The following is a 13,355-nucleotide window of genomic DNA, read 5'->3' as shown; positions in this document are numbered from 1 at the left end:
AGTGGCTGATCAGAGAGGGATTGCAGGGATCTCTTTGCCAGTGCTGAGGCAGGAATCTCTTGCTTTGCCCGTGTGTGGATCTGAGCCACAGTTCTGGGTGGCAGTGCTGGGGTGAGGAGGAGCGCTGGCTTGGTGGAGCTTGTAGTGGTTGTGGAGAGGAGCCCTTCATCACAGTTACAGGACAGAAAGGAGTACTTGTAGTCGCAGGCCAGGAAAGGAGTAAACACCTTGCCCCTTATCATACCACCTTGGAAGAACTGAAAATTTACAGGTCCCTACAAGTATCTCTGAAAACAGCTGTACAAACCCCGAAGCTTGGGACAGTACATTCTCCACATTGGAAGCAGATTCTACCTTAACAAAGAGTTTAAAACTCAAGTAATTGGCCGGATCATGAGCAAGCAGCGCAAAAAGAGTCAGACTATATTATCTTACTTTGGTGAAAAAGAAGACAAAATATACAACCAGAAGAAGACAACAAAGTCAAAGCCCTACATCCAAAGCCTCCAAGAAAAATATGAATTGGTCCCAGGCCATGGAAGAGCTCAAAAAGATTTTGAGAAGCAAGTTAGAGAAGTAGAGGAAAAACTGAGAGTGATGCTAAAGGAGACCCAAAAAAATACTGAAGAAAATAACACCTTAAAAAATAGCCTAACCCAAATGGCAAAAGAGGTCCAAAAAGCCAATGAGGAGAAAAATGCCCTAAAAAGCAAAATTGGCCAGATGGAAAAGGAAGTCCAAAAGCTTACTGAAGAAAATACTTCCTTAAAAATTAGAATAGAGCAATTGGAAGATAGTGACTTTATGAGAAATCACGACACAGTAGAACAAATCCAAAAGAATGAAAAATTAGAAAACAATGTGAAATATCTCATTGGAAAAACAACTGACCTGGAAAATAGATCCAGGAGAGAGAATTTAAAAATTATTGGACTATCTGAAAGCCATGATCAAAAAGAGCCTAGACATCATCTTTCAAGAAATTATCAAGGAAAACTGCCCTGATATAGTAGAACCAGAGGGCAAAATAGAAATTGAAAGAATCCACAGATCTCCTCCTGAAAGAGATCCCCAAAGGAAAACTCCTAGGAATATTGTAGCCAAATTCCAGAGTTCCCAGGTCAAGGAGAAAATATTACAAGCTGCCAGAAGGAAACAGTTCAAGTACTGTGGAAACACAATCAGGATAACACAAGATTTAGCAGCTTCTACATTAAAGGACCACAGGGCATGGAATATAATATTCCGGAGGGCAAAGGAGATAGGATTACAACCAAGAATCACCTACCCAGCAAAACTGAGTATAATCCTTCAGGGGAAAAAATGGTCATTCAGTGAAATAGAGGACTTTCAAGCATTCTTGATGAAAAGACCAGAGCTGAATAGAAAATTTGACTTTCAAATACAGGACTCAAGTGGAACATGAAGAGGTAAACAGGAAAGAGAAATCATAAGAGACTTATTAAGATTGAACTGTTTACATTCCTGCATGGAAAGATGATATTTATAACTCATGAGACCTTTGTCAGTATCAGGGTAGTTGGAGGAAAAAAATTATATGTATGTATATGTAGATAGATAGATAGAGAGGCACAGGGTGAGCTGAAGATTAAGGGGTCATATCTGGAGAATAAAATTAAGGGATGAGAGAGGATTATACTCGGAGAAGAAGAAAGGGAGAGGTAGAATGGGGTAAATTATCTCACAAAAAAAAACAGAAAAGTCTCTTACAGTGGAAGGGGAAACAGGGGAAGGTGAGAGGGAATGAGTGAATCTTATTCTCATAGGATTTGGCTTAAGGAGGGAATAACATACACATTCAATTGGGTATGGAAATCTGTCTTACCCTACAGGAAAATAGGGGGAAAGGGGACAAGAGAGCAGGGGATGATAGAGAGGAGGGCAGATATTGGGAAAGGGGTTAATCAGAAGTAAATACTTCTGAGGAGACAGGGTCAAAAGAAAGAATGGAATAAATGGGAGGGCAGGATAGGATTAAGGGAAATAGAGTTAGTTTTTCACAACATGTCTACCATGGATGTGTTTTACATAACTGCACATGTACAACTTATATTGAGTTGCTTGTCTTTTCAATGAGGGTGGGTGGGGAGGGAGGAAGAGAGAAAATTTGAAACCTAAAGTTTTAAAAACATATGTTTAAAAAAAATGTTTTCACATGCTACTGGGAAATAAATATAGGAAATGGGGTACAGAAGTCTATCCTGCCCTACAGGAAAATAGAAGGGGAAGGGGATAAGAGAAGGGGAGAGAGATATAAGAGAGGACAGAGTAGGGGAAGGGATATTCAGAATGCATGACATCTTGGGGTGGGGGGAGGGGGGAGATGGGGTGAAAATTTGGAACTCAGAAACTTGTGGAAGGGAATGTTGAAAACTAAAAATAAATTTATACATTAAAAAAAAAGAATGAGGGAGGTAGATAACATGACACTGTCATGTTTATTGGGCTTCCATCAATGGTTGTTGCTTAAAGAAATGAGATAAAAATGCAGATCGACATTAATGTAGCTGAAAATTATAAATCAGCTTTTCTAATGAAAGAAATGCACTGGATTCACCATCAGATTTGTGGCATGTAGACTTTGCTGAACTGTGCAGTTTTTTTTAAATTTTTCCAGGGTAGAAACATATTGCAACTAAGCAAAATATTCAGGTGCATTGGTGGCAAGTCATTTGCATTATTAAGCATTAGATAGATAAAGAGAATTATTAATGAAGCCCATTTTCCATCATTCTTGTGTGTTGGTGGAGGTAGCCACCAATCCACCATACTGGCTTGGAGCCTTCACTGTCACCTATGTAAGTTGACTTATCACAAAATAAATACATATGTGCAACGGAAAACAACGTTTTCTGACATTAACGATATGTCCGTCCTTAGCCACTTACAAGTTCTGCAACCTTGGTCAAGTCACTAAACCACTCTGAGCTTCATTTTCTTCATCTGTAAAATGGGAATAATAATAGCACCTAACAAGGTTTTTACTGGGAGACTCAAATGAGATATGTATTTAAAGTGCTTTGAAATCCTGATGAAAACATCAGCTATTATTACTATTATTAGTAATTTAGCCTTAAAAATAGTCATAGTAGCAAAATTAGTAAAACTTAGTATTAATACATTAGTATCAAAAAAGTAGATTTTGGAAATGTCTTCTTGTAGATACTTCTCTCCCTGCTGTAGCGCCTTGAGTATAAAATACAGACTCATTATTCTGTTATTTAAAGGCTAATAAAACTGGTCCCCATACAACCTCGTCTCATAACACTGGTCTTTATGTACTGCCCCACCAGACTATTTCCTGACTTTCTCTTGCCCAATGCGTATGCATCCTGTGTTCTGTGCGTTGCTACGCAGCATCTTCTATTCATGAATTCTCCTCAAAGCTTCATCTATTGAGGGGAAAGTACCTCGCCCATGAAACCTTCCTTCATTCTGTCCCAGGGAGAAGCAATTCCTTACTCCTAAGCTCTCTGATGCTGCTCTGATTAGACCTCATCTACATGCTTACCATATTAAAACTTGTATTATAATCATTTGTCTTAGCTTTCCTTCCAGATTGTAAACTCCTTGAGGGAAGAGTGTTGGTTTTCATCTTGGTGCCCCCAGCACCCACTGAAATGCTTTGTAGGTTCTTTTTTTTTTTTTGATCTAGGCAATGGGGTTAAGTGACTTGCCCAGGGTCACACAGCTAAGTAAGTGTTATGTGTCTGAGGCCGTATTTGAACTGAGGTCCTCCTGAATCCAGGGCCAGTGCTCTATCCACTGCGCCACCTAGCTGCCCCTTTGTAGGTTCTTGATAAATGTAGAAATATTAAAGTTATATTTCTAGGACACTTTCCTTTTAATTTTTTTTTTGGGGGGGAGGCAATTGGGATTAAGTGACTTGCTCAGGGTCACACAGCTAGCAAGTGTCTAATGCCATGTTTGAACTCAGGTCCTTCTGATTCTAGGGGTGCTCTCTCCACGTGCCACCTAGGATACTTTGCTAGAAAAACATTCAGTGAAAGAAGATGTTGCCCACAGGACTTTATGCTGCCGCCATTAATATAAATGCCATGAAGCAAAAACATCAAATTAAAAAAAACAACAACAGTAACAACCTACAACACAATAGAAGTTCTATAAATTTTTTAAAACTCCAGAGGGAAGGGAGGAGCCCTTCTCCTGCCTAATCAGGATTCAGCTCTGAGGCATCAGCGCTTTTCCTAGGAGATAGATTATTATATTTTTCCTTCTAGTCATATATGCTTCTAAGAAGTTTCCTGGAATTTCAGCTAAGGATTCCAGATGTTCCAGCAGTAATTTTCAAGATCTTTTAGCTTTTGCTCATGTGGGAAGGAGTGGCCCAAGAGGATAAAAATAACAACTACAGCAACAACCATTGTAACTAGCATTTATTTAGGTTTGCATAGTTTGCTTACATAGATCATCTCATTTGACACTCAAAACATCCATGCAAGGTAGGTGCTATTACTGTCCCCATTTTACAGATGAAGAAACTGAGGCAGACAGAGATCAAATGACTTGCCTAAGGTCACACAGCTATTAAATGTCCAAGGCCAAATTGGTACTCAGGTCTTTCTGAATCTAGATTCAGTGCTCTATCTGCTCCCTACATCAGTTAGCTGCCTATATAATATAGTCTCTAAGTATAATCTAATAGGATTCACATAAAAATATAACATAAGAGACAAACATACTCGTATACTTCCTTGGAATTGTGATCTCTTTGGTGTGGGTCCCCTCCTCCATTTATATGGATCCCAATCTATGCTGTGCGTTTATTGGATAAAGGAACTGGGACTTAAGGGGGGAGGGGTGCTTAGCCCAGAGATGAGAAGTTTAAGGGTGAAGGCAGATGAATGATTGAAAAATAATATAACTGAGTTGAGGGACACAGTTTCTTGGAGGAAATGGTAATTTTCTTGATTATAGATTCAGAGTTGAACAGAATGAACAGACATGGATGGATTATGATCTAGATCAGTGGAAGGGGTATTCATACCCAAGAGGTCACGTATCTACTTGAGCCTTGGTTAATGTTTCCTCTCATTTACACTTATCTATAATATAAGTTGTTGTGTTTTTTTTTATTAACCCCTAGCTTAACTTTAATGGGAAAATCTCCTAGTAGAATAAAGTGGGATCATGGGAAATATTCATCAAAAGAGTCTAATTTCTTGAGAAACATTGCAAAATCTGTTGGGCATTTAAAGCCCTTCATAACTGGCCCCTTCCTATCTTTTCTAGGCTTATTAGTCCTTATTCCCCTCCATGCATTCTGTCATCCAGTGACAATGACTTCCTTCCTGTTCCTCACATATAATACTCTGCATTCTGATTCGAGCATTTTCACTGGCTGCCCCCATTCTTGGAATGCTGTCCCTCATCTCTGCCTTCTGTCTTCCCTGGTTTCTTTCAAGTCTCAGTTTCTTTCAACTCCCAACTTCCATAGTGGCTTTTCCTAATCCTCCTTAATCTTAGAACTTTCTTTCCCCATCTCCCATCTCCTCCACCCCCTTACTTCCAATTTATCTTTTATGTATCCTGTTTGAGGTGGCAGTTAGGTGGCACAGTGGATAGAGTACCAGGCTGGAGTCAAGAAGACTCCTCTTCCTGAGTTCAAATCTGGCCTCAGGCACTTCCTGTGTGACCCTGGGCAAGTCACTTAACCCTGTTTGCCTCAGTTTCTTCATCTATAAAAATAAGCTGGAGAAGAAAATGGCAGTATCTTTGCCAAGTATCTTCAGTATCTTCAGTATCTTTGCCCAGAAAACCTAAAGCAGAGTCACGAAGAATTGGACATGACTGAAACAAATGAACAGAAATCTTGTTTGTATATAATTTGCATTTTGTCCCTCCCATTAGACAGAGAAGGGACTTTTTTCACTCCTTCTTTGTGTTCACAACACTTAACATAGTTCCTGGCATAAATTAGGTGCTTAATAAAGCTAATTGACTGAATTTTTAAAAGTGTTACTTCATCTTTCTTTGTGGTTATTCAGTTTTTCCATTGCATCTGACTCTTCACGACCCCATTTGGGTTTTTCTTGGCACAGGTACTGGAGTGGTTTGCCATTTCCTTCCCCAGCTCATTTTATAGTTGAGGAAACCGAGGCAAACAGAATTAAGTGACTTGCCCAGGGTCACACAGCTAGTAAGTGCCTAAGATTGATTTGAACTCATGAAGATGAGTCTTTCTGATTCCCAGCCCAGTGCTGTATTCAATGTACCACCTACTTAGGAAAACATTTTGCCTCTAGGAAGAAGCCAACTTGTCTTAATCCTGTGTGTTGTTTAAGGCTCATGTCAGAATACTGTTAAAGGACCAATGATCATTTGAATACTTCTTAGCTGATTAAATGTTTTTGTACTATGGTTACCTAACAAATAACTCTTATCTTTTTAATATTGCAGTCTACGCACGTTGACCAGGCGAGCTTCCAAGTTGATGCTTTTGGATCAACTTTCATTCTTGATGTTGTCCTCAACCAGTAAGTATTTTGTCATCTGGGAATGGTTTTTTAGTGTCACTCTAATTTCACCTTCTGATTTTTTTTTTTTGTTAAATTGCACGGTCTAGATATTCCTCTTAAGTTTTCTTCATTGTTAACGCCTCAAATTCCCCTTATCTGCTGTAAAGATAATGCAGCAGTTTTATGTCAGCTCCATGAAGTCAAGGACAGAATTTTATTTGTTTTTGTCACCAATGATGGCTTTGTAGGTGAATGAATAACTATTGAATAAACTTGAGTTGGAAGGTTAATATGAAGTAATGAATGCTGGATGCTGGACGGCTATAATGTCATTGAGGGATTGGGACTGTACTTGTGATTTCATTTTTCTTCTTTGCATGGTCTTAGCAGTAAAAAGTTAAATAATTTGCCAGGTTCACACAGCCAGTATGTGTCAGAAAGAAGTGAGACTTGAACCTGGGTCTTCTGGTTCTGGGGCTTGGTTAATAGAATTGAGATTGCAATATAATTTAGCACTTTAAAATTATAAGACAAAAGTCATTTCACTCCTTGAGGTTGTTGTCTCCAGTCCTGAGGGGATATAGGTGATATGTATGTCTATGATCTTTATATGCAGATGAAAAAGTCTCATCTTAACCTTGCATCTCCCTCAGTACCTAGAATAGGGCTCTGCACTGAGCAGAGCATTTTATAAATGTTTGATGTTGTTTGTATCTAGGCCAATCCAACCAGCACTGTTGAATTCTGTGTTAAGCTCTGATAGATCCTGTGCTCTTCAGAGAAATGTATAAAGGACCATTGCAGGAAAACAAAGGTTATCTCTAGCATTAGGTGGAAATAGAGGAACAAACCAAAGACTAATTGGCATGATGATGGGAAATGTTTTGATAAGACAGTCATTACTGGAGAAATATTGACATTACAACAAATATGGAAGAAAAATTATACTATAAATTGAGGTTGACAGGATCGAGAAAGATGAAAGGTATTATTTTTTGAGGATGGAACTATGCTAAATATATGCTTATCCTGTGTGGACAATATCTCCTTACTTAGATTGTAATAGCAATTATGATTCAATAAATATATTTTTCTTCACTTAGATGGAACATTTTGTACTTTTGGTTTTATGTTGGTTAAAAACCAAAAAGGTGAGATGTCTAACATGTTTCTTAATAAGGGCTTCCAATGAAGTGCTGCTTGTGCTCATAATTTCTTAAAGGGAGACAAATCAGACTGAAATTTGTATTTGTAGCTGGACTCCACTTACAAATGGACCCAACAAAACACTTTCATATTGGAGTAGAAAGGAACCATTAAGTAACATTTTAAAAAGTATATTCAGTAGGGGGTAGCTAGATGGCACAGTAGGTAGAGCACCGGCCCTAGAGTCAGGAGAACCTAAGTTCAAATCTCACCTTAGACACATAATACTTACTAGCTGCGTGACCCTGGGTAAGTCACTTAACCCCATTGCCTCACCAAAAAAAAAAATCAGTAAATAAAGTTGGCTTGTAACTTTATAAGTTATAAGGTTTTGGATCAACTTTCATTCTTGATATTGAGAGAATGTTTCTTTGGGATCTGAAAAAATGGTGATTCTATTTAGAGTTGTAACAATAAGAGTTCCAACTTAAATGTTTATAGGTGGCAGATGAAGAGTAGAGAAAGTTAGAATAGGAAAGTATGATTGGTGCAGCTTCTGCTAACATGATAAGGAAAATGATAGGAAACAGTGTCTAGCACTTAATAGGGTCACACCTATAGTTATGCATTGTCAAAGGCAGAAAAATTAAAAATCATATGATAGCCTAAAAACAGCAATAGTAATAATAATAATAATAATAATAATAATAATAATAATAATAATTGATTATCTTTATATAATACTTTAAGGTTTAGACTGTATTACCTCATTTGATTTTTCACAGTGGTCCAATGTAAATTATGCGGCGAGTAAATGGTACTAGTTAACATGAAATAGAGAGAAATTAGCCAAAGGACAATATACATGGAAATAGTGCGGCACCGTGGAAAGAGCTTTGACTTGGAAGCAAAGGTTGGCTCTAGGTTTACATCCTGACTCTGAAGTTTACTCCTTGTGTGACTTTGGGCAAGTCACAACCTCCCTGGGCCAGTTTCTTCATCTGTAAAAATGAGGTGTTAGACTAGATTGTCTCTGAAGTCCCTTCCTGTTATAGACATACGATCTTAGGTATTTTCTTGCCCTAAACTGTCTTGCCTGAGATATTCAAGCTGCATTCATTTTCCCCTAAATCATTTCCCTAAACTCTTTGAAATACAAAATGAAAGTGCCTTCTTTAAGATTTCCTGATACTTTCACAAAATGTCAAAGAATAGATATATATACCTAGACTTGAAAACTTCTGCTTATGTCAAACTCTAGTGTCTCGTCATGACATGGAGGTGAGGTTGAGGGTCTTCAAGTCTGTGCCACTGGACTAAAGCCCTAAATTGGAGTACAAGCTCATCATTGAGCTGTTTATCACTTTAGGATCAGCCGAGGCAAGAACCGGAAGGTTGGAGGCCAAAGGACAAATTCTTTTAAACCAGACCAGCTCACTAATTTGGGTCCTAAAGCATGGAATAAGGATTGTAATCTTCATATATAGAAAAAGTACCCTCCCTGATAAAATCGGAGGTACTTAAAGCATTAAAGAATTGTCCTTAATTTGCTTCTTTCATAATTGTGCAGACACATTGTGTATCCAGTGGCTAGCTGTTCTAGAAATCAGAGGTGATGAAATGTACTGGAAAGTAGGCCAAACTGTTTGCAGATGGTCAATTCCAATCCTGCTTTCCCTTTTTTGTGCAAAATCATCATTTCTCCAGCAGGCCCGTTGTGGCTCCTGGAATTTGCCACTCGGTGGTAAAGAGTACATTCTTATATTCAGGACAAGGAGCTAACAAGTGATTTCACTGGCATGGGGAACTGCATCTCCTGATGTAAGTCAGTACTTTCTCTGCAACTTACAGCCTTTGAGAGCTGTCTGGAGCTCTCAGATATTCAGTGACTCCATTGCCCGGGGTCACAAAAGTCAGTATGTTAGAGATGGGACTTGACTCCAGCTCTCCTGGGTTCTGAGGTCAGCTTTAGACATTATGTCATGCAGTCTCTCTCACAATGTACTTAAAAACAGGAGAATTGTTGTCTGATCCCTAGATCATGAATATTTCGTCTCTAAATTATTTTTGTAAGTTGGTCATTTGGCCTGTGAGAGAGGCAGTGTGCACTCTGCCTAGTGGATAGAGAGCCAACCTTGGAATCAGCCAGAACTGAGTTGACATTCTACCTCTGACACACATTGGTTGTGTCCCTCTGGGTAGGACATTTAGCCTCTCGATGACCCAGGATCCTCTCAAGTTTGCAGAGTAGGTACCTATTTTCATTTTATCTGTGGAAGTTCCCTCGACTGATGAAATCACAAGTCTGGTCCAAAGAAGAGAAAACAAGTAGCCAGTTATTTCAGTAACAACAAGAAATAGTCTTTCTTTCATTCTCTGACTCCTCCTCTGACATTCTTCTCTTCACATCTTCATTTTTCTCATACTTTCCAGACTGGGAGCCCAGAGTAGAACTCAGACATGGTAGTTGTCAGGTGCCAAATGAGTAAAGTTCTATGTTGGGAGGGAGGTGGAAGGAGGGAGGAGGAAGCAGGGAGGAGGGAGGAGGGAGCAGGGAGCAGGAGGGAGGGGGGAGAAGTGACACCAAGGTCAGGTAGGAGAGAGCAGAGTCAGACAAAGCACTGGAAAGTAAACCAAACTGTTTGCAGATGGGCAACTCCAGTCTTATTATCCTTCTTTTATGCAAAATCATTGGTTTTTTGCCAGGCCATTATGGTTCCTGGAGCCAAACAAGAAGTCTGGGGAAAGGGTCCTGAATTCACTGGCTATCCTTGGCTTGTAGAAGAGTCCCAAGGTGGCCACGAAGGCTCTATGTAATTGGCCCAAGGTGATGATTCTGATGATAATAAAAAAACCCAAGTAATCATCACACCAATGATTATAATAATTTAATGATGGCATTGATGGGGCAATAAGCTACAATAGATCTCTTGCCATAGCTAGTAAGTACAATCGCCATTTTTTTCAGGTCCCAAAGAAACTTTAGAGAGCATCATTAAATAGATGGGGAAGCAGAAGCCAAGAAAGGTTGTTTGTAATTGTGTGCCTATATCAAAGTGATTGTGGTGGAAATGTTTTTATTCATCAAAAATGCCTGTTTTCGCTAGCATTTATGTGAAACTTAAAGGTTTGTAAAGCATTTTATGCATCTTATCTCATTTAATCTTCACAACAACTCTGTGAGGTAGATGCTACTATTTTAACACTTAGGAAATTGAGGCTTGATAGAGGTTAAGTGACTTGCCCAAGATTCCTTAGCTAAGAGTCCAAAGTAGGATTTGAACTCGGGGCTTCCTAATTCCAAGTCTAACAGTCTATCCATTGATCCATCTAGGCTCCTCTTGATGAGGTGTGTTCTTGATCTTTTTATGTTTTTTTTTGTGCGTGTGGGGGAGGCTGTGAGGCACTTGGAGTTAAGTGACTTGGCCAGGCTCACACAACTAGTAAGTGTTATGTGTCTGAGACTGGACTTGAACTCAGGTCCTCCTGACTGCGGGGCCAGTGCTCTATCCACTGTGCCACCTAGCTACCCCTTGACCTTTTTATGTCATAGATGCCTTTGGCAGTCTGTTGAAGCCTATGGACTCCTCAGGATAATGTTTTTAAAATAAAAGGAAATGGCAAATTTCAGTTAGGGGTGAAAGAAAGAAAGAAAGAAAGAAAGAAAGAAAGAAAGAAAGAAAGAAAGAAAGAAAGAAAGAAAGAAAGAAAGAAAGAAAGAAAGAAAGAAAGAAAGAAGAAAAAAGATAAAATGTTTTCATATACAAGTTCATGGACCCGCTGAAATCTATCTGTGAACTCCAAGTTTAAAAACCCCCTGCTCTAAATATTAGTAGTTACAATATCTACTATGTACTAACAGGGGAAATCTATCACAGGAATGGATGGCTCACTTCCCATGGAGCTGGGCATGTGCTCTGGACAAGCTCAACCCCCAACACACGTCCCACATGCATCCCTTGCTCCAGTCCACCCCCACCACTTAAAAGGAACGTAAATGAAGTTCTCTGCTTTCTAGGTTGATATATCAGACATTCACACACTTAAAAGTTAAGTTACAATGAAAGGTTGTATATGATTAGCCTTGTAATAAGCTACATTAATTCCAAGAAGTGAATCATTGGAAATAATCAAAGAGGATGGTCAGATAAGCCTGGGAAAGGGTGAAATTTGAAGGATAGGCACAATTTGAATGGGTAGAAGCAAAAGGGGATTAAGGGTAGAAGGGAAAAAAGTAAACAAAGACTTGTAGCTGGGAATAAGCATAGAATATTCTCAGAATAATGAGAAGACCAACTTTTAAAAATAATATTTTATTTCTTTCCCCAATTAGAAAACTAACTTAGTTATAGTAGAGTTTACATATAGTTGATGAAAAGGGGAGCGATATAGGTCAAGGGACAAAAGGTTAGATATGTAGGTTAGAGATGAAGACCCTTGAATGCCAGACTGAGGAACCTGGATATTATCTTACAGGCATTGAGACGGCATTGGAGATTTTAAAATTGCAAAAATCAAAATTCATCCATTGTATTAGTAGGAGAAACACTAATAAGTACATCTGTCTTTGAAACTGGCATTTTGGTGTCTATATACTTGTGACATTTAAGCAAACTTGAAGTGATAACAAAAAAAAAGGTGCAGGTATACCCAGAATTGATTTCCACATTCATTAGTATGTGGAAGCATTTATTAGGTAAATAGTCCTTTAATCCTTCAATGTCTATTTTTATCCTGTGCCTAACATAGTGTTTTGTACATAGGGGTATGTACTGGACCTGTGATTTCAATAGGGAAATCCCTCTACCAATACAAACCAGAACCTTATTTTACAACCTGTCTTCTTAGGGAATTGCCTAGAGCATTGAAAGATGAAGCATCTGTCTAGGGTCACGCAGCTAGTGTGCATCAGAAGTAAGATTCTTCCCTAAGTCTTCCGGGCTTCAAGGCTGGATTGATTGATTGCAGACAGCTGGCATTAATACACATTTACTAAATTGAATTAGCCACTATAATTATTGTGGGACGGAAAGCTAGGCTTGCTACGTCTCAGTGTGTAAATTATCTTCTAAATAGTATTAAGGACTTCCAGTCTTTTCTTAGCATCTGAACTCAGCCCTCCCTCACTTAAATCCAACTCACTCGCTTGTCCGGCATCACCTCTCTGATGTCAAGGTCCTCTTCAAGAGCAAAGGACAAATGACAACAGTAGCTTGAGAGCAGAAAGGTAATTCAACCAAAGAAAAATAGATAAGCTGAAGGAGATAGTGTTTCTAGTAAAAAGATAAATCAGTAATTTTTACAAGTTATCTCTTGGTCTTATCACTCTTGATATCAATGCTAATTGGGCCATGTAATAGAAAATACTTTGAGACCAGGATCTGTGATTCCTCCCCTCCCCGTGGTTCCCTCCCTCTATAGACACAGATACAAACTTAACCAACTTTTTGAGTAGCCGAGCCAGAAATCCATCCCCTTGCATCCAACCTGGTGATGAAATCTTTGTCCTTGGCGGGGCTGATTTCTCAACAACAGAAGTAGGGGTAGCCATTGTACCGGTGCCCAAAATTTTGGTAGAGTCTGTCAGGGCTTGAGATTTGCTTGCTTAGCCTTTGAGAACCCAGAGTCCTTTTTCATACCACAGTGAGGTGTCAGAGGAGGGCTTCAGTGGAGACTAAGTACGCAAACCAAATATTAGCTTACTTAGCT

General features: G+C 39.0%; 1 protein-coding gene across 3 annotated transcripts in view; it reads left to right on the top strand.

Moving 5' to 3' along the window:
• Nucleotides 1-13,355, top strand: part of ADAM22 (ADAM metallopeptidase domain 22) — a 276,346-nt gene that overhangs the window by 50,335 nt on the left and 212,656 nt on the right. For all 3 annotated transcript variants that reach the window (XM_078151853.1, XM_078151849.1, XM_078151856.1), the window contains exon 3: nucleotides 6,442-6,518. In XM_078151853.1, the coding sequence (XP_078007979.1) occupies nucleotides 6,442-6,518 (77 nt within the window). The remainder of the gene's footprint in view (nucleotides 1-6,441; nucleotides 6,519-13,355) is intronic.

Source organism: Phascolarctos cinereus, unplaced genomic scaffold, assembly GCF_003287225.1.
Source record: "Phascolarctos cinereus isolate Bilbo 61053 unplaced genomic scaffold, phaCin_HiC Scaffold_1;HRSCAF=81, whole genome shotgun sequence".
NCBI classification, from domain to species: domain Eukaryota; kingdom Metazoa; phylum Chordata; class Mammalia; order Diprotodontia; family Phascolarctidae; genus Phascolarctos; species Phascolarctos cinereus.
Note: the sequence above shows the minus strand (reverse complement) of the source record. Positions and strands in the feature narration are given on the sequence as shown.